A 26,873-nucleotide genomic window follows, 5' to 3' on the forward strand; every position below is an offset into this window, starting at 1 on the left:
CCTGGGACATAGCTGCTCTTGGATGAGAGCAGTGTCAACAATGCTGTCACAACCAAGTTTTATTTAATATTGAGTGTGGTAGGGTACCCATGCCAAATGGCTCATCCTTTTAAAATTCAGATTTCTATTGCATTCACAGTTGTACAACCATCACTAGATTAAAACATTTTCATCATCCTAGGGAGAAACCTCTTGCCAGTTAGAAATCAACCATTCTAATCCTGTAACATGTTTATGTGCTTATAGATGACTTACCACAGGGTATGGGATCATACTCTCTGGATTCTTTCTTTTAGAATAATTTTAGTTCTATCTTTAACTTAATATACATGAATATTTCATTATTTTTATGGCCAAAGAGTATTTGATTATATCAGTTCACCACATTTTGTTTACCAAGTATCAGAGTTTATTTACTTACCCATTACTTGATGGACATTTGGGTTGTCTCCACTTGAGGGCTAATTTAATGGATACAAAATGGAATTACACTGTAGTTTAAATTTTTGTGTACCCATTGACATTGTTGAGCATCTTCTTAGGGTTTTGTTTTCTGTTCAAGAGCCTTTTCCAATTTAAAAAAAAATGTTGAATTATGAGTTGTAGTACATCTTTATTATATATTTGTAATTTGTTAGTCTTATTTTGTGGGTTATCTGTTAACATTATTGATGTGGGGTTTTTGTAGCACATAGGTCCTAATTTGCTTTGTTTATATTTGGTATCTGCACTTTGTCAGTTCTAAGAAACCAATATCAGATCTTTGTTCCCAAATAGTCTTGTAAAAACTTTATATATCTACCTGTAGTAGCTAATCTTGGTTGTCTACTATATCTGGAATCATCTAGAACCTAAACAGTTGGGCATTTTCATGATTGGATCATTTGAAGTGGGAAGACCCATGCTAAATCTGAACCACACAATTTGGTGACAGCCTAAATAAAAGGACATGGAAGACAGAAAGATTTTGATTTTTACCAGTTTCCTCTCACTCTTGCTGACAAGTTTATCTACTCTGCTGCTGGAGCATTTCTTAACTGCTACTAATGCCTACTTCTTTAATATTCTAATAAAGATTGAGGGCTAGATGAGAAACAGCCCCATAAACTGAATAATTACTGGATTCTTGACCTTACCATTGGGAGACAGCCATTGTTAGAATAGTGGGACCATAGCCTATAAGCCATTCTAATAGATACATATACTTATTCATTCTACTCCTATAGAAGACCCTGACTAAAAACGCTGCCTTACCCTTAGTCTTCAAATTTTCTTTAACTAATCTCAGTATAAGATGTGATCTAGGACTTAAGTGCATTTTTTGCATGTGTGTCCATTTATCCTGGTATCTTTTCTTTTCTGCCTGATTTTTCATTTCTTCTTTATTATATTTTTACTCAGTGACTTATTGTGTAGCCTGGGTTGCCATCATCTTCCTGCCTCAGTCTCCTGAGAACTGGAATTATAATAGTCATTCACCACCATATCTTGTACCTCTGCACCATTTCTTGAGAACAGGGTCAAGCCTTATATCTGGGTTCTCTATTCTAGTCATGCCATCTAGTTACTAGTGCTTATGCCTAAACCACGATGCATTGAAGGGCTATGCCATTCACCATTGCAGTGTTTTGAAATCAAGGACTGTGATTTCCTATTTTTGCCAAAATCTTTTTCTCTCTTTCTTTTTTATTGGTTTTTCGAGGCAGGGTTTCCCTATGTAGCTTTGGAGCCTATCCTGGAACTAGCTCTTGTAGACCAGCCTGGTCTCAAACTCACAGAGATCCTCCTGCCTATGCCTCCCAAGTGCTGGTATTAAAGGTGTGCACCACCACCATCTGGTTCTTTTTGCCGAAATCTTTTTAAATATTGTAGAATTATTGATTTCCCAAATAGAACTGAGAATTGATTTGACAATTTCTGCCAAAAGATGCAGCTGATGTTGTTTTAAAGTTAAGATCAAATCTGTACACAAGTTTTGGAGCTTGCTGCCATGTTACCAATCTTACTGATCCATGAACTTGGAATGGCTAGTGTGGAAAAAAATTGCAGTTGGGTAATGGCTGAATCTGCATGTGAAGCAAAGCTGTTGTGATTTTAAGATGGGATAAGGCACTGAATGTATGACATTATGGCATGGACTGGGGACATGCTGTGCATAGGAGTACTGCGAGGACAAGGGGGAATCCCATGGATTCATTGTGTGTGGGGGGGGGCTGGAGGATGTGGTATGGAATAGACAGTGCATGAACTCAGAAGAATGGCAAGTATATTGAGGAAATCTGTGTCTATTGAAGAGCACTGGTAGATTGAGGAACCCCTTCTTGAAGCAAAGTTCTATTCATACTTCTAACTGGTTCTATTAAGCACTGTATAAAAGAACAGTTTTTGTTACTGTTCTTTATAATACTGTAATCCAACATTCTAAATTAACTCACTATATATGTGAAGGATCTTAACAATTAGCCAAGAAGAGTAATCCTCCAAAGAACTCAGCCATAAGGTATTATTAATTTCACCATTGTTTTGACACATGGCAGTTCAAGTTCAAGCTTGTTACAGGTTTGCAGGATGTTCAGATGGATGCTGATGAGCCTGTTAAATACAGTAACTGAAGCTATTATTTTTTTAAAGCATTAGGAGCTTATGCCTAATTTAATTTTACAGTCAAATGTGACATCTGTGACACACATGCATTTGGGAAATGTTGGTGTCTTACATTTATTTCTCACCTTGTTTTTACCTGGAGTTTATTCTTCCCAAATGAGCCACATTTTATGTTTTTAGCTCATCTGAAGAGGGACATCTTAAATATATATATCCTGACAGCCTGCTCCTCTTTGTGAATCTCTAAGTCTCTGTGGAGTATGTAATTTCACACAACCTCACATCTAAAACAATGCATCACATATAGCATAATGGTAAGGAGTTCTTTAGTTGTGCATTTTATAGTCAGTAGCAATGTTTTAGTCAAAATATGCATTTTTATGAGTAGTAATTCTCAAAAGAATTGGCAGTTGGATCCTAGTGGTAATCCATTTATTTTATTTTGATTAGTTAGTTGCCTTTATAACCCTTGAATATATGTACAATCTATATTTTTTCCTAAACACCTTTCTCACAATTAGATTGCATTTTAAAAACTAGTTTAGTCTGATAGATGCATATTTTAAATAATACTGAAATGTGATGTCCGGTTACTCAGTTGCTGTAATGGATGTTGGAGGAGCCACTGATCTGTGTCTTACTTTAGTTTTTGTTTTGGTAGAAGTAGAAATCATTCGATAACTCTATGTCCTACCCGTTTTAATTGAAAAACACCCCTTTAGTCCAGTTACTGACAGATTGCTGATTTTCGTTAATGCCATACACTACAACAGAGATCTTGGTATCATCCATAGGGCATTGTTTGGACAGGGTATTCACAAAGAGAACATGATGGGTCACGGTGATCCGACTTATCTTTCACTCCTCTGGAACCTATCACTGGCCTGTTTGTTTCTGGCCATATATCCCTCAGCTTCTCACTTCTGCATTATTGTCTTGGCTATAACTGTTCTCAGTTTCCCCCAACAGAATCTGGACATAGCTGTATAATCCATAAATTTGACTTTCACCAGGTAACTAAGCCCCAACAGCAGGTGATTATTGTGGGCATCCCAGTTTGAGGACACCATCTGTGCCTCCAACTCTGCTCAGCCCCACAGTCCTGATGCTTGGTTCCTTCTATTCTGCCTTCACTGTCTCTCCCCCTATATCCTTCTTCTCTAGCTTTGCACTCCCCAGCTTCTTTCTCCCAGCCCTTTGCCCTTTCCCTAGGACTACTTGATCTACATTTCTCAATCTCTTCAAGTTAGAGATAATCTCAATCTTCCCCTTAAGGTATGGTTCCTGAGTGCCACCCCCAAAACCACATGAACCTGTGCATAAAACACATTAGTCTACCAATGAACAGGAAACAGTGTCTCCTTGAATACAAATTTCTTGATTTCATCTGCCAAACAAAAACGAATTTATGTATTTTTCTTTGAGTTCACATTAAGTATGATGGTGTATAACACTTTAAAATGAGGTGGAAATATCATTTTTGAAGAGGTTGAGCGACAGTGGTAGTGTAGGCAGTGAAGTTCTCTTCTGCCCACCACCCTTGACATTAGATGCAAATTATGCTTCAAAAATATACTTGTGTGACAGAGCCTGGGTGTGTGTCAAATGAGGGGTTTGATTTCTGAGTTTGCTTCTCATCTGTGTTGCTTGTTCTGTCAAATCTTGATCAAATGACAAGGTAGAATTTTAGGAAAAGTCATAGTGACTTAGGTCCAGTGGCGTGTGCATGAAGCAGTATTTCTTCTCTATCAAAAAAAAAATCAGGGAGGAGCATCCTATCACTCACTCAGGGAGGAGTGAAAGCCTGTGTGCAGTTAGCATGTGAACTACATAGTCTGTCTTCTACATGTAACAGGCTGCATGGAGCTGCTCCATGTATGAGAATAATTATCTGAAGGTGTATGTGTTCTTTGCCCTAATGGTTTTTGTCTTTTGAAGCAGCAAGGAATTCTTTTCTAAGTCATAGCAGTCAGAAAAACACTTAAAAATTTTTATTGCCAGAATTTATATTTGTGATATACACATATAATTCCAGCACTTGGCCAGCTTGGACCCATCTAAAAACAGGAGGAGGCTTTCAACTTAAGTTCTTTAATATGTGCAGCATGCCATGAGAAGCTGATTTGTTTGTTTTTAACATTGTTGTTGAATTGTCCTCCCCCTTGTGTAAGTAATCAGTAGGCCCAGAATCAAGTTTCTGCTCCTGGTGACTGCAAGGTCTATGAGGAACATGTTTCTGGGCACCAGTGAAGCACTCCAAGATCCTACTGCAGGTCTTTGCTTTTTTTCCTCACCTTTGCAACATTTGATCTCAGGGTTCTAATGATTACAATTCCATGACACATTTCTCAATTCTAAGAATCCATTGATAGTAGCACTCAGTTATCTTGTGTGACACTCAAAGAAGAAAGGAGGCTGCCTATGATCCATAGGAAAACATCTATTGCAAGAGCATTTCCACTTTGTGATAATGCACTATGAAAAAAATCTGTGTAAAAGAACTATAAGCAAATTTCATAGAAGGAAGAATCAAGAGGCTGCATGTCTCCCCGAGGCAGTTGGCCCTTACTAGGGGAGTAAGACATTTTCTTCAGTGGTGTAGCCGCTAGTAAGATGCCCTCAGTCTTGTAAGTAATCCCTTAACCAGGATCCTATAAGTGAACCTAATAAAGCTCATTGGATCTCTCTCTCTCTCTCTCTCTCTCTCTCTCTCTCTCTCTCTCTCTCTCTCACACACACACACACACACTCTCTCTCTCTCTTCTCATAGCAGTAGCTTTAACTGAATAACATTTTTAATTGCAATGTACAGTAATTTATTAATTTCTAAGTTAAAATTTAGAACATATTTTGTGATGCTTAAAGAGTCTTTATCCATTCCACATTAATAAAGTTTTTTTTTATATATAGTTTGTTGACCAACTTACCCTTCATAGTTGGCCATGTAGTTAGGCTACCCTTGATTTTAGACACCATGCTTCATTTTCCCATCAATTGCAAATGCTTTAAATATTTTTCTTCCCATTCTTCACTGCAAAGACTATCTTATCACAGCAAGGTGGACACACATATGTCCATCCTTTCTGGGTTCTGTATTATCTCTGTCCATTCTGGCTTTGTCCTTTCAAAAGATTCTTCCTTTTATAAAATATCCTAGGTTTACAATAGTTCTTGATACCTGTTCACATAATTCTTAAGCTTTTGTTTTTTTTTCTTCAGCATTTCCTTGACTATAGTTGCTCTTTTCCATTTCCATTTAAAATTTGTAGTCACTTCATTGATTTTAAAAAATAAATTCTGAGATTGTGTTTTCTATTGTTTTGAGAGTATCGTTTAATTTGTAAAGAGCTGAAAACTTGGATATATTTAATACTGTTGCACATTTTGTTACTTAATATTGAAAAACACTTTAAATATTGGCACCACATAGAATTGATAACTTAATTCTAATGATAAATTGCTATTTTGTCTTTATTCTGTAAAGAGATACTTACAGTCTGTTTTGCTTAATAATTATGTGTGAAACATGTCAGCTTTATTTCTCATTTGTAAAGTTTGTGCATATGCCTTTTGTGTATGTGTATTTTGTTGTGTGGCACGAGAAATCATTATGAAACTTCACAGAAGTCCCATGCTCCTGTTGTACCTGAAAGGCCATGGGAGTGCCTTCTAATTAAGTTTTACTATGGATGAATGATGAATGTCTATCAAGTTTTTTTTTTCAGGTAAAGAACCTTGTAAATTCACTGAGTGTTTTCATGGACTGTCCATGGACACTCATGCCTCTGTGTGACAGGCTGGTCTCTAACCATTCCATGAGGCACATGTAATATGTCACTATCCTCAGCTTCTACCCATGATTAAGATCTTTCCTGCCACAATATTGTTTCTGGAGCTGTCACATTGTAAATGAAGCCTACCCAACAGCCAAAGAGGGACCTACAGGGTCCTGCATAGAAGCTGCTCCAGAACCTGTACCATGGGAATCTACCACTATGGTTGGTTCCCAGCATGGGTATTCTATTATCTTGGCTAGGAACTGTTACATGTCATAGGTTGCACTAAATTTTAAAACTGAATTATGCTTTGCTTCCATTTTTCTGAAAATATTATGCCTTTGGAGTAGAAGTGGGGATTTTTTTCCTTGGAATTAGACATCTCTGATTCTAAGAGTGTTTGATAAATGATACACTGTTAAAACACCAGCTGAGGTTGATGGAGGTTTATGGTATTTCTTTTCCTCCTATCCTCTGGAAGATCTTGTATCATGTTCATCTTTCTAGAAATGTTTGGAGGAATTTGCTAATAATGATATAGGGCCTTGGATTTTACTATGTGAAAGGGTTATATTAATGGCCTAAACCCTTTAAACACATGTAGGAACAGATGTATTTCCATTTTAGGCTTCAGAAGACTTTTGGATGTAGGGGGCTATTGCCCTGTGAATGCACTTAGCAGCTATCATAGTTTTTGAAGCAGCTTGCTTTCAAATCTAGACAGAATGACCAGTGTTTTTGCACCAATTGAGACAACATGCATGAAAATGGGGCTATGTATCCACTAATCATAGACCTTCTGCTGGACCGCCAGGGGAAGTGATTCCCCATCTGGCTTGGGTGAAAAAACATGGCTACAGGCTCTTCTAGAGTCCACCTAGGCTTGTATTGGCAAAATGTCAAGCAAGACCCTGTTTTCAATCAGTCATGGTTGGTGTGCCTTCTGGAGCCAGACTTCGGCTTCAGTAGCAGGCTTCCTTGAGGTATTCAAGAGTGTCTGAAGCAGATACTGCTTGTGTGAGAGCTTTTAAGCTGGCTGCTTGGCTGACAGACCTCCACTAGGGCAGCCAGGTACCAGGGGAGGGTCTAACAGCTGTAAATTAGGGAGGGAACTCACTCTGGCCTGCAACATTTTACCTTATTAAAAGGAAGACTTGACTATAAAAGGGTGTTTTTATCTGGAGTGACTATATGTAACAGAGCTCTAAACATGTTTAACTCCTGCCCAGTGTCTCAGGGAGCAATGGGTCCCTCTGACCTGGCTCTCAAGTATTTTGAAAACGTTTGTAATCATTACAATATTCTACACATGTCAGTGTATTTAAACCTGAAAAATATCAGGAGTATCAAATTTATTACTTATTGAATATGAAAAAGTCCTATCATTTTATTGTTCCTTTACTCTTATAAGGATGTTACTCCAGCAAGATGTCCAGCCTCCACTCTCTTGGTTATGACTTTGATTTTCTTATGGACACATCTATGATTTTATGAAGATATTTTCCTCGTATATCCATGGACATCACTGTTCCTTTACTTGGGAAATATCAGTTACAAGATGGTTCATCCTTACCTGGCTTTTTATTTCTGCCATCTTCTTTGAATTTTCATATTTATTTCAATTGCATTATGAACTTAAACTAACTCAGCATGGCCAAGCTTCTGATTGTGTTGTGATTTGGCTCAGTAATATTTCACTGTGGCTTTTATCCAAGTTATTTCTACATGTTTTTTGTCTTCCTTAAACTCCCCCTGTTTCATTTCTGAGTTGTCAATTCACCTTTTAGGCTTTCTGTTTTCATAATATCTTATCTCCCCTCCCAAGGAATAGGTACATGTGATTTTTCTGGTGATCTTTGGGGCTATCCTCCTGCTGCCAAGGATGTGTTTGATTCTTTCAGGGTCCAGCATTTTCATTGCCTAGCTCTAGCACAGCTGGAACTTTGAGTGTGTGTATAATTTTGACCAAGTCTTAAGGATTTGAGAAAGAAATTATCTGCTGCTGACTGTGTCCCTCTTTATGGAATGACATAGATACAACCCTAGAGGTATTGTGGTGCTGATAAGTGTTAGCTACAGAGCCAGGCTAAGCACTGATGTGTCAGGTGGCACTTCTGTGAACATCTGGAGGCAGACATTGCTGCAAGTCATAGTGCATAAGGAGAATTAACTGACCCTGGAGTAGTGAATACATTACCTGCTTTTCCAAGACAAGTAGGTAATAGTGTCTCAGGTTCTCTGGGGTTACACAGACATTTCTATTCATTGTTCTGAGAGGTATGTTTTCAGGTGAAGAGGCTAAATTAGGAAAGCAAAGAAGATAAAAAGTGAATCATGTGATTGTGATCATACAAAAGACCATGGACTTGGTTCCAGATCAGAGTGTTTGCTCTTTCCTCTTGTTCCAGTCTTCCTTTGAGGGGAAGCATTGCTTATTTTATGGTCACTTTTAAATATGTTCTTTAGTTAAGTTTGCTGTTTGTTCACACATACCCATTCTTTACTCATCTGTCTCCTAGTTGAACACAGTATGGTTGTTCATGACTTGTGAGCTGGATCATCTCATTCTAGAAAATGTATAGGAACATACAACAAGTCAAGTATGCTTGTCTGGGTTTGCAATAACAGTAATGGAGGCTCTGTCCATGAAAAGAGTCCAGACTTGGGCAGATTCTTCTTTTTTCCCCCTAGTGTCTCTGGCTTTATTTGTATTTCTTCAGAAGACAGTGAGGTTTTTTGTTTTGTTTTTTTTTAATCACTTATTATTTAAGATTATAAGTACTCCCCCCTTTCCTTTGTTTTCCTCCCTCCAAACCCTCCCATGCCTTTTTTTTTTTTTTTTTTTTTTTTTTTTGCTTTGTTTTTATTGGTGGTGATGATGGTGGAGTGGGCATGCGTGTGTGTGTGTGTGTGTGTGTGTGTGTGTGTGTGTGTGTGGTCTTAAGGATAACCTTGTGATTTTGAATAACCAATTGGTATGCTCTTCCCTAGAAAAGACTTGTTTAACTTGCTTTCAGTTTTTGTTGGTTACTTGTAGTTTTTTGTCTAGGGTTGTCTGCATTAGCTTGTCTATTAATGCAATCCTTATTTGGCTCATGTTTAGACAGTCATGTTATTTAGATTTATAGGTATATATTTTTGAAATTCTCAGGAGACACAATCTCACACCAAATTTATAGTCCACTGACTCTTAAAATCTATCTACCCACTTTTCTGCAATGATCCCTGAGTCTTAGGTGTAGGAATTGTGTTTGTAGATCAGTTTACTTGATGAGAGGTGTCTTACAGTTTTTATTGCTGTGAAGAGACACCATGACCATGGCAACTCATATAAGGAAAACATTTAATTGGGGTGGCTCACTTATTTCAGAGACTGAGTCCATTATCATCATGATGGGGAGCATGGGGGGGATGAAGGCAGATATGGTGCTGGAATACCTGAGAATCTTGTATCTTATGGGCAATGGGAAGTTGACTGTTACACTTGGCAGTATCATGACCATAGAAAAACTTCAAAGCCTGTCCCCACAGTGACACACTTCCTTCACCAAGACCACACCCATGCCAACAAAAAACTACACCTCCTAATAATAGTGCCACTCCCTATGGTTGCCAATTGCATTCAAACTACCACACGGAGTGAGGATTACACTTATCTGTAGGAATAAGAACAAATACTTAGAATATAGTTAGAGTTTGTGTTGACTTAGTAAAGTGGTAGTTGTAGGTTTCCCTCTAATATCTGTAACTATAATGAGTATTTGGCTAGGTTTCCACTACCATGTATGATTTCCTTCTTCTTGAGCACATCTTAGGTCCAATTAGAAACTAGATAGTTAATAATATTATTACTTATCCTTTTTCAGGCATCTTTATTATTTGTGTTTCTAACATCAAACCTCACAGTGGCACCACTATATTGTTCACAGAACTGTTATGTTTTTTAAACCTTGGAAAAGAGATGCTATTTTCTTGCCTTGCAGTTACTTTGTACACTGTTTATTGTGAACAGAGCATGAATAAAGGCCCACCATGTGTGCAGTATAAGGCTTTACCATCTATCCTGGGCCTGGGATAGGCTGATGAGTATTGCTACTGGAGCAACAGAAGGCAGAGAGATGATACTAAAGTATTTTAGTCTCTAGAGTCTTAAAAGTACAACAATAATGTATAGCTGAAAATAGTAAGTATGATGAACTTGAATCAGACATACTTGACTCATTTCCAAGAAGGAAGGAAAGAAGGTCAGAGTGATTAAGCCTTTCTCAGCCCACATGTGATTATTTGATTCAAAAACTCAGGTTCTAAACAACCAATGACCATCCCAAATCAACCAGAGACACTGGCTTTTGAGTTCATTGTCTCACATTGATAATAATTAAAAATAGGGACACACACACAGCAGCAAAGTGAGATCAAACTTTATCAAGTATATTCAAGAGAAAGTGAGAGAAAACTCCCAAGAGTGGGAGGGCCCAGGAGAGGGATAATCCATTGAACTGCTTGTTTGGGAGCCAAGATAATGCCTATTGATATTTCTTAATTCTCTGGGGATATTGAGTTTGAGTAAATTGTGTATGTGCTCATACCCTATGCCTGTCTCCCAAGAGGTGGTCATAAGCTGTTTGTGTGCTGGTCACCCAAACTGCTGAGTAGTCACAAGTTAACTACTCATTTTCCCACTTTTGATTTGTTTGTTGGCTGCTGATGCTGAATCATTTTGCTGATTCTTGTCAACCCCATTGGCCTTTCCTGGCACCAACCTTGTGAGTGTGCTGTGTCTATAAGCTGGGGAGAGTCTTTCTGGCTATTGGTTAACATATGGTGTTTGTATTCTAACATTTGCATACCAATTTAGCTTTATCTTTTAGCTTACTGCCTATAGAAAGCTAATTCCTATCAAGAGGAAGGAAAAAAGAAAATGCCAACAAGGGCCAACCATGATATGTTTAAACTAAACAATGCTTGGTATTGCCCTAAAGACCTTGAAAATAATGGCTCCAATTAAAATTTGGGTAAATGATGAATCTTAACTCTATGGTGTTTATAAGAAACATGCTTCACAAAAAGACAAAACAAAAAGACATTCCAGGTCAAAACCAAACATGAGAGCCATTTCTGGGATTTCATATAGATGAAGCAGATAGGAGGGGGTGGGTCACTAAGGGAAACCTACAAACAAAAGCTATCTCTCCAGGAGTTTAATACAAAGATCCAGGTTACCTTAGTAACGTGAGAAAACCCTTCTTTCCTGAACTTGAGAACAGTACAGTCTCACAGAAGGGTTGCTATGTACCTTCACCACCTGTTGACTGGGAAGTGGGAACTAGACCACCACCTTCACAGCCCCTTACACAGCCCCTCTCCTGTCTGGGTCACTGAGAAAGTGATTGAGCAAACACCCAAAGGGGAGGCCATTCATATGGCTCCATGCACATTGAGGTGTAGTGTCCCCAGAGGTGTGACAATACAACCTATGAATCCACTTCAGGTGATAGTGCACAGGGATCTAGTTTTCTCCTGTCAGGCAGGGAGTAGTGTTGGCTTAATTGTTACCTTCCATGACATGTGTCTTTTTACACAGTGATATTTGCTTGCTACGGATTTGTGCAGTTTAAAAATTCAAATTAATTAGCAAAGAGAGTATTTCACCTCTAAATTTAGCAATCTTTTCCAAATCATGAACCTTATAATATACTTCATCTTATTCTCAGATGTGTGTCTTTGAATATATCTAAACAAATCTTGTTCTGTTTATTGAAGGAATTTCACATGAGCTGGTAAGCTACAGCTAGTGGGATGTTACTACAGTGAAGCAAGCTGGCATACCCACTGTCTTGTAGAGTAACCCATATGTTTTGTAGGAGCAGCTGGAATTTACTCGTTTACCAGAAATCTCAAAACCATGCTGTTGTAAACTTGGTCTCCATGCTGTCCTTTATCTGTACAGTGGTGCATGTCTTCTGAACTATGTGGCCACATTTCCTCCATCCCATTCCTGATAAATTCTAATTTTCTCTATGTGTTTAATGTTTAATAAAACTATGCCACTTTGCATTTCTTCATGTGCTTAATAAAATATATCACAATGAGGTTTATTATTAATTATAAATGCTCGACCAATAGTTCAGGCTTATTACTAACTACCTCTTACATTTTAAGTTGGCCCATATTCTTTATTTATGCTCTGCCATGTGGCAGTACTTTTACTAACATGGCTGGTGACTCCTCTCACTCTGCCTTCCTTCCCCTGAGTGTCCTCTGTGTCTGGCTGTCCTATTTTTCTTCCTGCCTGGCTACCGGCCTGCAAGCCTTTTATTAACCAATGAGAATAATAGATATTCACAACATGTATTGAAGCAAATGATAGGACTCCTTCCATTATTAAATTTCAATAATTTTCAGGTATGTATGCATATAACCCTAATATTTTATTAATTCATCCATTGACAGGTAGTTTTCCCATTTTGAGACAGATGCTTCCATGAGCATGTGGGTGTAGCTGTCACTGTGATGTACACAGGTGGTTTTGTAACATAGCATATATGTTTTTAATTTTCTGAGACACTCACACTCTTTTCCATAACGGTAACACCAACTACATTCTCACACTCTTGACTTTTTTCCCACTAGTATTGGGGATTTAACCTAGCTAGAGCTTTAAGCATGCTAGGCAAATAAATGTTCTACCACTGAAATACATCCCCTCCTCTCTCTTGACTTTGATAACAGCTGTCCTGCTGAATGATGGTTTTAACTTGCATTTATAATGTTGTACATCTTTCTGTATACTTCTTGGACACCCTGCATCCTCTTCATAGGCAGCATCTACTTGGGACTTTTATGTGGTATTTTGTCAGTTTATTTGTTTTGAGGCTATTGAATTGTATGACCTGTTTGTGAATTTCAAGTTAACCCCTTATTAATTATATGCCGTTCATTGTTTCTCAGTCTGTGTATTCTATTTTCATTTTACTCATTGTTTCCTTTTGGGTATGAGATTATTTTAGTTCACTATAATCCCATTTATCATGATCTTATTATCATCATTTATTATCATTACTATTGTTTTTATTATTTTGATTAAATATCTTGATGCCTTTTGTGATACTCCTTCCAAAAAATCATTACCAGGCCAATATCAAGGACCTCTTGCCATTTTTTTTCCAGAAGGTTTCTGGTTCATGGCTTTTGCCTGGATTTTACAAGTATTTTGGGTTTTTATATATGATGAAATATACAAGTTCAGTTTCTCTCTTTTGCACATTGAAATCCCATTTTACCAGCACCAATTATTACAGAAAGTGTTATATTCACACTATAAACTCTGATGCATGAAACATTTAGTTTCCCCATGGTTGATGATGTTAGTGGAAGGCTTTTATAATGTTCCTATTGTTGAGAAAATGTCCTTCTGTATCCAAACTAATGTTTTTTTTTAATCACATAAGGATGTTGAATTAGCAAATACCTTCTCTATATTGACTGAGATGGTCATATGGCTTTTAATTTTTATGCTAGTATGATGCATTGCAATAATTTATATCTGTTAAACCATCCTTGTATGCCAGGATGAATCCTACGTGGCCATAACATGTACTATTTTGATGTATTACTGAGTTTAGTTTGCTGATATTTTGTGGAAGACATGTATCAATGTTGAGAAAATGTGTAATTTTCTTGTGGTGTCTTTGTCAGTCATCATTGTGAGGTGAGACTAACATCATAAAGTACATTTAGAAGTATTCCCTTCAGTCCTTTATTTTGAGAGTTTGGGAAAGCTGAAATTAATTCATCTTTGAAAGTTTGATAGAACTTATCTGAGAAGCCATCTATTCCTGGACTTTGTTGGGAGCTTTTGATTAGCGTGTCAGCATTCTGCTTATATTGTTTTGTTTGGGGGTTCCCATTTACTTATTCCAAGTTAAATCAAGATAAGATAAGTTAGTATAGAAATGTGTTCACTTCCTTTAGGATCCCAGCTTGTTGGTATGATTGTTCTTAGCTCCTGCTTGTGTTTTTATTTTCGTGGCATCTGCTGAAATGTCTCCACTTCCATTCATCATCAACTTATCACTATTTGTACTTTTCACTCAATATTTGAATAGCCCTCCTTTTCTCCTCAGTCTAGATGAGGCTCATTTACTTTCAAAAGGAACTAAAAATTGATTCTTAGATTTATTGATTTTTTTTCCTGATGAACTTTATAATTTGTTCTGTTCTTCATTCTTTATATAAGCTTTGAGTTTAGTTTGTTCTTGTTGATATCCTTGAAACATAATTTATATTGTCCTTTTCTTTTTAGTATAGGGACTTATTGCTATAAAAATACCTCTTATAATTGTTTTGGGTGGACCAGTGAAGTGACACAATGGGTAAAAATCACTTAACATACCACCTTGCTGACCTGAATTTGGTCCTTGGAAAACCCAAGTAAATGCAGAAGGAACGAACTCACTCAACAAACTTGTCCTCTGATTTCCACACATGTACCAATGCATGTAGGTGAGTATACACATGCACACTGATGATGATATGATGTGATGTGATATGATGATATGCCAATCTTAGACTATACCCTGGAGTTTTCCATTATAACACTAAATAGAAACAACTTCATTTGATGACCAGCTAATCACTATGTCAGTGCTAACACTGTACACACATTGTTCATTAAAATACATTTTATTTTTTACTCATTATTTGAATATTCCTTCTGTTTACTATTTACATGTGTTAAATTGTGCAGGGTGTGTGTGTGTGTGTGTGTGTGTGTGTGTGTGAATCTCTGATGTCATTCCTCAAATAATGTCCTCCACATTTTTTTAGGGGGGGGTTGCTTTTTTTTTTTAGACAGGAACTTGCAGCTCTCCAAGTAGTTTAGTCTGGCTGTCCAATAAGCTCTAGCAAGCCACCTATCTCTCCCTCCTATATGCTGGGATTACAAGTACATGCCACTATGCCCAACTTTTTACTTGAGTGATAGAGGATCATAGTTCATTCTCCCCTAATTGGTAAGTGCCAAGCCAATGAGTGATGCTGTCTCAAAAAGACAAACAACTGGGACAAAACAACTGAGGAACAGCAACCAAAGCTGTCCTCTCTACCCACACTCACACATATGTGTGCCTACACACATGCTAATATGCACACATACATGTATACCACACACATAAAGTAGAAAAAACCATTTATCCTGTCAAACGCTTAGTAGTGTGATCAGAGCTGTTATGTCCTCATAGTAAGGAATGTGCTATGAAGTGAGGCAGAGAGATGTTTATGCATCTCACAATCAGCATGTCTACATTTGAACTTGATTCAGTGTTCATAAATGACTGCATGCCTTAACCCTGAAATAATGACATGCAGATTTATCTCTGCAACAAAACTGTCACTTTATTGTAAGCTGAATGTTATGTTGATACAAAACATAGCTCTCACCTCAGGGGGAATGAGAGATTGTTTATTTTAGAGCCAGATATGAGTGATGATGGCCCAGGAACACGTATTCTGCTTGCCACAAATACCATGTCTCAATGTGGTAACAGCTTGCTAATGTTTTTTTATGGTAACAGAACAAAAGAACATTATAAATCAAGGCAGTTTTCAAACACACTGGGGGAACCATCCAGCAGGTTAAGCAAAGCAGAGAACTCTCTGTGAGTTTCAGATGCTATCTGATGACATCCTTAGCTTTGAGATTGTGAACATTACTCTGTCCTAGACAATACTGACTGGCTGCAAGAAACTGAGCCCAGCCTTGAACAAAGTAATGTGATCCTCCTAGAGCGTGGAATTCACCTGCTGCAGATCTCAAGAGGAAGCAGAGGAGAGAAGGGAACCAGGAACTGGGGGCATGAGATGGGGTCAGGGCTTTATACCTTAGTGGTGACCTTTCAGGCAGTGAAGGAGGAGCTGTATGGGACTACAGAGCAGGTGGGCACAGGACTGCAGTGTTGGTTGCCTCCAGGGTAACAGAGTGGCTGAGATGAGAGCAAAGAGGTACCAGAGCTCAAAGCAGTGCAGAATGCAGCTTTACTTGTGAAGTGGCAACTCCTGCGTCATGTTTTTCCAGAAGAATGAGGCCATGTGGACCAACTTTTAGCAGGCTTCCCTGGTCGTGATGATAAAGAGTATGGGTGGGGGCATGGGTGGCACCAGGAAGGCTCGAGACGATACTGGGTCCTAAGGCTACAGAGTTAGGTGTATTCCCACATAGGGCATGCTTCAAGGGGATTGTGGGGGATTCAGACATGGCAGTCAGAGGGCCACATAAACCCTGGGCAATGATACCGCCCACCCCAGAGATTGGAAAGCTACAGAAGAGATAGGGGTTTGTTTTTATTAGGTTTTTATTTTTATTTTCTCTATGAATGAGAAAACCTAAGCTTACTTTAAAGAAGCAGATTAAGATAACTTAATTTGGAGTACTGTACGAAGGACAAGGTCCCTGGTTATCCAGTTAAAGGACATTGGTTGCTGGGGCCGTGGTACAGAGGTGAGAGAGAGAACTGTGTTGGAGTTAGTAGGAAGGAGGCTGGTCCCTTCTCCACTCTGCCTGGATTTGGTGCCACCTGTATTCTCCTCACCACCTTGTATCTGCAACACACTGATGAGTTTTCTGAGAATAGTGGCCAGTGTCTACAGAGGTGCAATAAGGGTCACACAACACACCCTCTGGGTGTTGCATCATATTCATGTCAAAACACACAATTATGTCTCGCAAGCTAATTATAGTTGGGTGTCAGTGAATGTTTTCATAGGAGGAAGTGATTAGAATAAAATTATAGTTTTGACTTAGAAAGCTTAATTACCTCCAAATTGGTTTTGTTCCTGACTTTTTCTTTTTTAAACATTTTGAGGAGCTGAATTTGATGGTGTCACCTGGTTCAGATGGCAGAGGGAGGCAGAAGATGGCCCATGCCAGGTCTTTATTGAGTCCCGTTTGTTTGATATCCTTGGTGAACTCCTAAATAGATGACATTAAATATTAAAATGTGTGCTCTTCAGCCCCAGTAGCTGTAAGAATGTTCATGCAAACACTGCTCAGCAGGAGGATTACATCGACTCACAATTACAGAGGTCTCCATGGCAGTGCTGTTGCTTCAGGCCAGGGTGAGTTAGTATCTTGGAGGCTGCAGCTTGTGGGTGACCTACTGGTATCAGAAATCAGAGAAGAAAAGTAAGCGGACAGGGCAAGAAGCTCCTTTAAATGGCATTCCTTCAGGGAGCCACTTCCCCCAATGAGGGCCTGCCTTCCACAGTCCCATCACCTCCCAGTAGTCTGACTTCTGGGTCCATCAGTGGGTAAACCACTGATCATCTCAGAAATCGTCTGGTCTAGTCCTTTCTAGAGATACCCTCAGGAAAACTCCACTTAGTGGTCTCCTAGGCACTTCTCCATCCAGCCAAGCTAGCCACAGAGATTCACCATCACAAAATGTGTAATTAGAATATCATAGTCACTCGCTAACTGGCCAGAATCCTCTCCTTGGCCTTCATCCTACACAATTGTTCTCTCCTCTGAATGAATGCCAGTTGTTTCCATTCTTGGAGTCTATGGATACAGGGATTTTCCTCACTGCCACAAGCTACTTGGCTCAATGAATTCGTTGTAAATTAATATCACATGTGACTGTGCTTATCATATTGACATTACATGATTTGGTTCCTCACCTTTCCATGTCAACTGAGTGCCCTGCTTGTCCTCCACATCATGATCCCTTTCCTCAGGCAGTTTCCTGATGTGACTCTCCTTGGTGACAGTCCCTGTGCCATGGACTGCAGCTGCTAGACAGGTTCTTTTGTTCTGGGTGTCGACCTCAAGGGACTCTCAGTCTCCTGCAGTTTCCATCTAGAGCTGGTGAGGTAGCCCTGCTACCCTGAATGTCTGCTGCAAATGGAGACAAGGATTACACAGCATCTGGTATGAAGATGTGGAAGCATGTCTCAGGAAGTCTGGAAAAATCCCCAGCAGCATGTAGGGTACAAGAAAAGTCCAGATTTCCAGAGACATATATCCAAGATATATCTGTCAGTCAATCAATTTCTACCATGAATGAAGAGAAATATGTATATTCAGGTTAGAAGGTGGTAGGAAAGGAAGCACCTATCATCTCTCATTGCTGAGGGCTGGACTCACTTGTTCCTGTCACCACTTTGTATCCTCAGACCAAAACTGCTCTGGCCTTGTTGTATGATGAAGGGTTGGAAAATGCCTATGACGTCCGGCTGAAGCTGACAAAAGAGGCACTGACTATTCAAAAGCAAGATGTCGTCTGCATCGGGGGAGCCCCTCCTGGTGCTAATGTAAGTGCTCTTGCTTCCTGGTATGGCTCAAACCATCCCAGTCCAGGAGCTTCAGAAAAGACTTTGAAAAATCACTGCTCAGGAAGGTTCTGTGAGAAATTGGCATGTTGTGATTCATTTGTCCCCAAGTATGGGCTGGTCACATCACAAAATTAAATACTTGTTTTGTAGTTCTATCTCATACCTTCTCCAAGTTTGTTTTTTAACCACTTGGTATGTGGGAGTGGGAGACATATGGTGTGTGTGTGTGTGTGTGTGTGTGTGTGTGTGTGTGTACGTGCATGCATGCACGCACAGCATGTGAGGAAGAAGGGGATAGAAGAGGTGTGGCATATGTATGTATGTGTAATGTATGTGGTATAGACATTTGTATGAATGAGTGGAGGCCAGAGGTTGACATCTGGTCCTATTCTATTTCTTTCCTTATTTCACAAAACAGGATTGCTTACTGGGCCCAGAGCTCCTCAATTTGGCATGGCTGGCAGCCCAGTATTTCCACCTATCTTTGTATACTTCTTAGCATGGACACCTCTGACTAGGAACTGAATAACTGAATACAAAAAGTGATATCACATATCTTTAATCCCAGCACTTGGGAGGCAGAGGCAGTCATATATCTCTGTGAGTTTGAGGCCAGCCTGGGCAGCATACCAAGTTCAAAGCTTGTCAGGGGCACATAGTAAGAGTCTTATCTAAAAAGCCAGAACAACAACAACAACAACAACAACAAGGCATTGACTTTGATTTAAGCAGTGTATGGTTTGGAGTGAAGTGTCCTTCACATAGCTCATGCATCAAAGTCTGGTGGATCTAGTCATTTATAGAATATAGTATTAAGAGAGCTCTTGTTGCACAGATCAAGCCACTGGCTAATTCATCATTGAGGTCAAGAGAAATAACAAGACAGAATCTGTTGTGTGTCAAGAACCACCCATCAGAGTCAAAGCCTTAGCATTGAGAGCTGGATAAGAAGTTGGATGTGAGGGAGGGCCTAGGCCCTGCCCCAAATGGTATGACAGACTTTGAAGGCTCCACATGGAGGGCCTCACCCTCCCTGGGGAGCAGAAAGGTTATGGGCTAGGGTTTGGTGGGGGCGATAGGGGAGGATGGGAGGGTGAGGGAACTGGAATTGATATGTGAAACAACTTTGTTTCAAATCTTAAAAAGGAAAATAAAAGAGAAGAAGTTAGATGGGTAATGTGATCAAACCCTGGAAATGTGTAGTGTGCACATTCCCATACAAATGAACATCTCCCATTTCCAAACACAGGCCCTCACTCACTAATCAGAGAAACAGATTCAAAACTAGTGATGAAATGCTATAAAACTTTCCTTCTGGGAAGTGAATGTGTTCCGTAGGGTAATTCATTGAATTCTCAAAGTTTGTTTCATGTCCTTCCCACAATGTGTTATAAAAATGACTTTTAGGAGAGATTGCATCTAGGATTCAGCCCTAAGGATCAGCTGGTACTCACACCTTGGCAGTAGCCTCACTTCAACTGTACTTGGCTCTCTCCACACTTCCTTCTGACTATAAATACGTAAAGACAGCTGTCTCCTTTGACAGTTAATTCTTACCCTTTATGTATCTTTTTCATTCAGCACAAAAGTGGCTTTGAAGTGCTAGAGGCAGCTTTCCTGTAGTATTATTCTTCAAGTTCCTGTGGAATTTTTTACCCATTATAACCCTCACTCTTAACTTCCAGACTAAAGTTTGTTACAGCTTCAGACTTATGTTTAGATCTGTGCCTCTAGGTTCCTGCCTTCAGTCCCTCCGCAGGCTTCCCTGGATGATGAACTGTGATATTGGAACTTCAAGCCAATGTTTTATTATAACACAAACCCTAACTAAGGCTCCTTTCCCAGTAGTGGATGCTGTGTTCCTAAAGCAGATTTAATTTTATCAAACTTATTAAGACATAAGTAACAATTAAAATCATATATATTTAGCTATACAGTGTCACTACTTGACTTACATATATAATTATTTTACTTACATATAGAAATTATTGCTGTAATTAAGCTAATTCATTTATGTACATATACATTATCTTGCACATTTACACTGTGTGCATGTGTGTGAAGGTCTCAGTGGTACTGTTAAACTTCAAGTATACAGTACAATATTGAGAACTGTCATCTTCATCATGTAGTTAGAGTTCCAGAACTTAACCCTTTTATTTGTATTTCATTGAGACAGCTCCCTGTGTCCTAGGCTGGCTTCAAACTTCCCCATGGTAACCAATAGATGAACTCCTGATGCTCCTGTTTATATCTTCTAGGTACTAGAATTTCAGACATGTGCTACCACACCAAGATATAAATTACCCATCATATATCTCACACCACCTCTGCCCAATGTTGCTACATCTGCAACTTGTAATCCTGGCACCTACTACGTACATGGGATCACATCCATTTTTTCTTCTGCCCAAATTGTTTTAACATGTTAATAATCCTCTGCAGTTCATGTATATTGTTGCAGATGAGTAACTTCCCCCGTTTAAGGATGATTGGTATTCCACTGTAGAAACTCAATCTGTTCATCCTTAGATACTTAGCTTGCATTGAGATCTTGGATTATTTAATCAATGCTAAGATGAATGTGGTTTAAACTGTGTGCTGCTGCTCTCTCTTGCACACTATGGGCCCCTCAGATAAGTCCTGACAGCGTGTCTGTCATGGGAAACAGGTGCACTTGAATGTGGCCTAGATGAGGAAAATGAAAATGAGTGTTCTTATACAAAAGTCTCTAAATTGCAGCCTTTTCCTTGTGTGTGCTCTTATAAAGGGTTCATTACTTAGACCTATGATGTATGCACAAAATATAATGTTTCCAGTTACAATACTATGTGAGCAATTCACTCATGGATTCTGAAAAAATGTGTTTATTTGCTCTTTTTGTTTGTTTGTTTGTTTCTTATTTTGAGTGTATGATGTATTTAAGGCAACTTTGTTGGTGAGTGATGGATTCATACCTCTGTGTCCTGCTGTTCTGGGAAGCTCTCTTAGAAGCAGAGACAGGTGCCACCACATCAAGTTAGAACTTAGACATCTTATAACCAGCACACTCCTTCCCAGGAGTATATTTACAGGTTGATATGGCAGTCTGTGGAAGACATCACACATGTCAAGGGCCACAGCAGCTTTTCCTACCAGCCTGCTTTTTTTCTCTGTACTATTTTGGTACCCAATCCCCAAGATGAAGCAGGGGTTCCAGGAGTCCTGTCATACTTCTTGGCCTCTGCTTTTCCATTTTGATGTTTTGGAGCCTTTCAGTCTGAATGTTATTACTTTTCAGTTAAAGTATGATGTTTATGGTTCCTATCGTATTTTTGAAGGAAAAGAAATGCTTCCTCTATTTATTAGTGTATACCAGCCATCTCCCCTGTCCTTTCCAGCATGGTTCCTGCAAGATTTGTCCCATGCCTACATGTAGCTGTGTAAAATTTTTCAGTCAGTTTAGACCTAAGCAAAATGAAAGGCCATGATTTCATATGTAAGAGACAAGATTTTAAGTATTGCCAATTGATAGGTGTATTGTATGTTTAGCTTTTATCACCATGTTGATTTAAATGTTACTAGCCATAGGTGTTCAGAGGTATGAGAAGTCTGGTTCTTCTGGAATGTATACTGGGACCCACAGTTGGACTAAACACAGGAAACTGCACTGGTGTGTGCTGAGAATTTTTCTTCTGGGGGCTGGCAGGAGGAGGACACGTTTAAAAGGAGGCAACTTCTCCACCTGGATCATGGACATGGGCATTGTCCAAATGGGGCTCTGTTGTTAGAACAATATGAGGGTGAGGCAACAAGCTAACAAGCTCTGTAGCAATTGGTGTAGATTTCTAATGATTCCTTCAACAGGACCTTATTTTACCAGCAATCTTCCTTGTTTACCTGTAAGCAGACCACTGGATGAGGGCTGGCTATGGTACAGCTACTGTAGAGGTTGGAGAGTGCCAAATTGGAAGTTTTTATTTTAAAAATTGCTCAAGTTTTGATTAAGAAGTTATATGTGCATTCTCTTGTTCATTCTCTGATAATGCATTGTAACCTAAACTTATTTTTTCCCTAACATTTTTTAAAGCACAGAACTGTTACACTTCGCAGACAACCTGTGGGTGGCCTGGGCCTGAGTATCAAGGTATGAGCTTGTTTTCTTGCCACCCTGCCCTTCAGGCCCCAAAGCTTTCAGTGTCAGTCCTGATATCTGTTTCCTTCTCATGTCTCTGCCTTCTAGGGAGGAGCAGAGCATGGTGTCCCTGTCGTCATATCCAAAATATTCAAAGACCAAGCAGGTAAGCCTGGTTCCAGTGACAGGCACAACACTGACTACCATAAGAAAATGGCTTTTTTAAGTGCTAGAAATTAGCACACCCTCATTTTGGCTGCATTCTTTAAGTTGTACTTCACTGCTGTAGCTGTGTGTTGCCTGGTCCCCTGATTCAAGCTGGCTTCCCTTTTCATTTCCCCTGATCTTGTCAACCCATGAAAGACTGTTTCTTGTGTGACGTGTCCTGTTACCACAAAGAGCACTTACTACTGCAAGAGTGAGCAATGGATTTTTTCCAGTTGGTTTAAACCTGGGGAGACTAAACTGTAGGGTGAGGCCCTGCTGTGTCCACTGGCATCTGGAAAGAGTCTGTGGGCATGAAAGTAAGATACCCATTGTAGAACTCCAAACATGCTCAAGAGTGACCCAGAAGGGAAGTGAAAATGTTCTGCTTGGAACCATGGTCCTTGAACATCATGACATTAAGTGTCACGTCAGGCTACGATAGGAGCACCAGCTATGGTTAGTAGTGGCAGAACTAAGGGTTTCTGAGAGGACACGTATACACAGGAGAAGGTGAGGGTGGGACTTCATATGGGGCAGGCAAGTCTCAGTAAAACAGGGTGTTTCCTGATGTCCCAAAATGACTATGTTACTGACACACTGCTGTCAGCTTCTCAGCCTCCTGTGCCTTCTTCCATCTCTGCCATCCCAGCCCTAGTCCTCTGCCTGGGAAGCTCAGTCTAAACAGGCTGGTGTGCTAGGGTTGATAAGGGCAGTCCCCCGCAGTCAGGTGTCCCGGGGGGGGGGGTAGTTCACATGTACCCTTGGGCCTCACCTTTAAAAGGAGGTAAGTTAGGACCTGGAGGTGGGGTCAGTCGAACTGAGACCAAAGCGAGGGGTGGCCAGCCACCATGAACTCCTGTGGTCGGTCCTGCCTCTGTTCTTGTTGGAAACAAAGGTCACAGTGTATGGAGAGGAAAATAAGCTTGGACTGTCTCTCAAAACTTTCTTATTCACCTAGTGATTGCACTAGACAATGAACCCAACTTGATTTGCTATAATTAGCCTAGGTCTGCTGCACTGATACTGTAGGGGGGAGTGCCTTAATGGCAGGAGATATCTGGAAATCTGTGTTGTAGACTCATCTAGGCCACTGACAGAGGCCACAGAAATTGCATTGCAGAGATATTTCAAATAAGAGGTGAAATTTCAGAGAGATTGTGGACCCCCATGATAGCTTTGAATATATTTTTGAAGAGAAAAGTGTCCACATGGTTCATTCTGAAACTGGAATCTACATGACAATTTGCCTTCACCTAGGACATTTAGGAGTCAATGCAGGGAGACACTTTCCTCCTTTCTGAGCAAGGTGGAAAACCCTTCTTGCAGCAGGCAGGATATCTAATTAGGATTGAAATCCAGTAAGCCTAGGAATGTAGCTTTTCTGTGGCCTCTGCCCAGAGGCAGGAAGACACTACTTATAGGTGAGGATAGAAAATATGGAAGCACATATCTTACTATACAGTACACACACACACACACACACACACACACACACACACACACACACACACCTGCTTGGTGGCACCAATGACTTCATTTGATCAGAAATTATGAGCTTAGCTCCAACCTTGGCAAGCAGGAAATTGAAAGAGCTATATAGTTCTCGGAATCAAATGATCATTCTTTTTGAGACTTTTAAAGCATTTAGAAACAAACCTTGTGGTTAAATTGGACTGCAGGATCCGTGTTGTTTATCAGATGTAATTGTGGCGCTGACATGTTTCACAGAAGTGTACACTCTGGTGCATTGAGAGTGAAATTCTATAAGCAAGGAATAAATCAATCCTCTCACGTGTTAGCTGTGTTTAATTACTTCTGTGCCCCTGTCAACCATCTGTGAGGCTGATTAATAATTGAAGGAAGACTGCTCATGTACATTTCTGTCTCTATAGGTAATCTTTGTAAACATTATCGGTTCTTTTTCACTGGTGCATTTTTTTTTAACTTGTGTATATGAAATGCCTCAAAAAGGAATGAGGGGAACCAACAGATAAGTCAATAGAAAACTGCATGCTCAATTGAGAAAGAAAATCTTGGTGCAGGAGACTTTCCAAGAGAAAAGTAGAAGTGAGGCTGTGGTTTTGAGAAGAGAACCCTGTGTAAGCTTGGTGAAATCTCCTATACCTTGTTACCATAATCAGATGTATGTGGTAAGAGGGCATAGGGTTTAGAAAACTTTTTGCAAATGGCGCTGTCTGGAGTGGGGACATGTTGGCACAGTGCTCTTAGTGAGTGGACTCTTTTCTTCAGCTCCTTGGAAGCCTCTCATGTAACTCCTTTCCAGCCAGGCTCAACGTGAAGGTGGTGTCATATCACAATCACCTTTCTTTCTGACATCCACCACTGACATTCAAACCAGAGAATCTATTGCCTGTGTTATCCTGCCCCAGTCTCTTTCCTACAGGGCCCTCTCAATACTTGACAGAGTGCCTCAAAAACACCTGTTCATGTCTCCATTGTGTTCATCTTCTATGTCAGATAGCCTGGAGTATCTTGCATAAAATGTTTAAAGTAAATATAAGCATTGCAGTTACCCTTAGGATTAGGACTTGTTCTCACTTATTCAGGCCTTAATATATGATATAGGCTCAGAGTCATAGGTAAAGGGGGGCTGGCTCATCCTGAGTCTCTATGTGAGGCTGACAGAGGGCTATGCCCTTCACATGAGTAATATGGTGGTGTAGTATGATACTCAATGCCCAAGGTTGCAGGAGCCCTGGAGGATGGACCTCATAACAGTAGGCACACATATCACTAATACATAGATGCATCAAACATTTAGCTATTCCCAGACTTGGAGTCAGAACCGGTATTTCTCACCCAGATGAGGACATACAGAGCACACACAGTCACCCAATTAAGTATGGGAGCTTCAGACAGCCTAGGAATTGGGCAATAAGGTCAGGAACAAGAATAGGACAGAGAAATTGGGAATGCCTGCTTGTTCCAAGAGAAACTTCCAGGATGCTCCATGGTGTTCATTATGACTTGGATAGGTATTGCAGCATCCCCAGGAAGAAGGCCTGTACAAGCAGGGCATTCTCCAGCTCTCACTCTCTGACCACAGCTGCCCCTTAGGCTGTTTCTTCTCTCTTGCTCTTAGGAACAAGGCAGATGTAGCCTGTTGGATCAAAGAAGACAAATCAGGAATTCTCTTATGTGTGTAAGAATTTGTCCAATGTTGTGCAACAAATAGCTCTCTGGGACATTCAGTAAGGAGACTGAAATTGGCTGCTGCATGGCAGGCTGACAGTGAACACTCCTGCCATGCACACTCAGAGAACGGGAACCATGTGCCATATATAAAATGTTAAGGATTGTTGAGTGAGAAACCATGGATGCTTTTTAAAACTATGTTGCTGTATGGGTGATGACTTTGTTTTATGATTAAGAGGTATCACACCAAATCTTTGGAAAGGCAAAGTGGTGAGGTTTGTTTTGCAGTTTAAAAACATGCAGTCACTATAAGGAGAGGACACCCCGGAAGTGCAGGTGCAGCAGTGCAGAGCATCATGCAGGATAAAGAGCCCTAGATGAACTCTGCAAAAGTGCTCTGCTGAGCTTGAGAACACGTGGACAGAGTTCAGATACCCTTTTTGATAGTGTCAGGCTGCTGACAGTGAGCCGTGGTAGAAAAGGACAGAGAGAGAGTGCTGTCTACTGGTTCAGCCCCTTAGAAAATGGGTGAGTAGTGATGACTTTGATACAGCGACCTGCAAGTCCTGCGGAGTTAGGTGAAAGCAGGGGCAGAAAAACAATATTCCATGCCAATTGCGTGATCTGTGCATGGGTTCAGAGGACACAGCGGGATTGAGGAATCGGGAAAAAAAAAGAGTTTAACT

General features: G+C 39.9%; 1 protein-coding gene across 1 annotated transcript in view; it reads left to right on the forward strand.

Annotated features, from left to right (window-relative positions):
• The window catches only part of Sntg2 (syntrophin gamma 2), a 196,301-nt gene that overhangs the window by 43,114 nt on the left and 126,314 nt on the right, over window positions 1–26,873 (forward strand). Inside the window, exons 2-4 of the mRNA XM_051201296.1 lie at window positions 18,552–18,689; window positions 22,780–22,836; window positions 22,933–22,990. Coding sequence (XP_051057253.1) covers window positions 18,552–18,689; window positions 22,780–22,836; window positions 22,933–22,990 — 253 coding nt within the window. The remainder of the gene's footprint in view (window positions 1–18,551; window positions 18,690–22,779; window positions 22,837–22,932; window positions 22,991–26,873) is intronic.

This window comes from Phodopus roborovskii, unplaced genomic scaffold, assembly GCF_943737965.1.
Source record: "Phodopus roborovskii unplaced genomic scaffold, PHOROB, whole genome shotgun sequence".
NCBI lineage: Eukaryota > Metazoa > Chordata > Mammalia > Rodentia > Cricetidae > Phodopus > Phodopus roborovskii.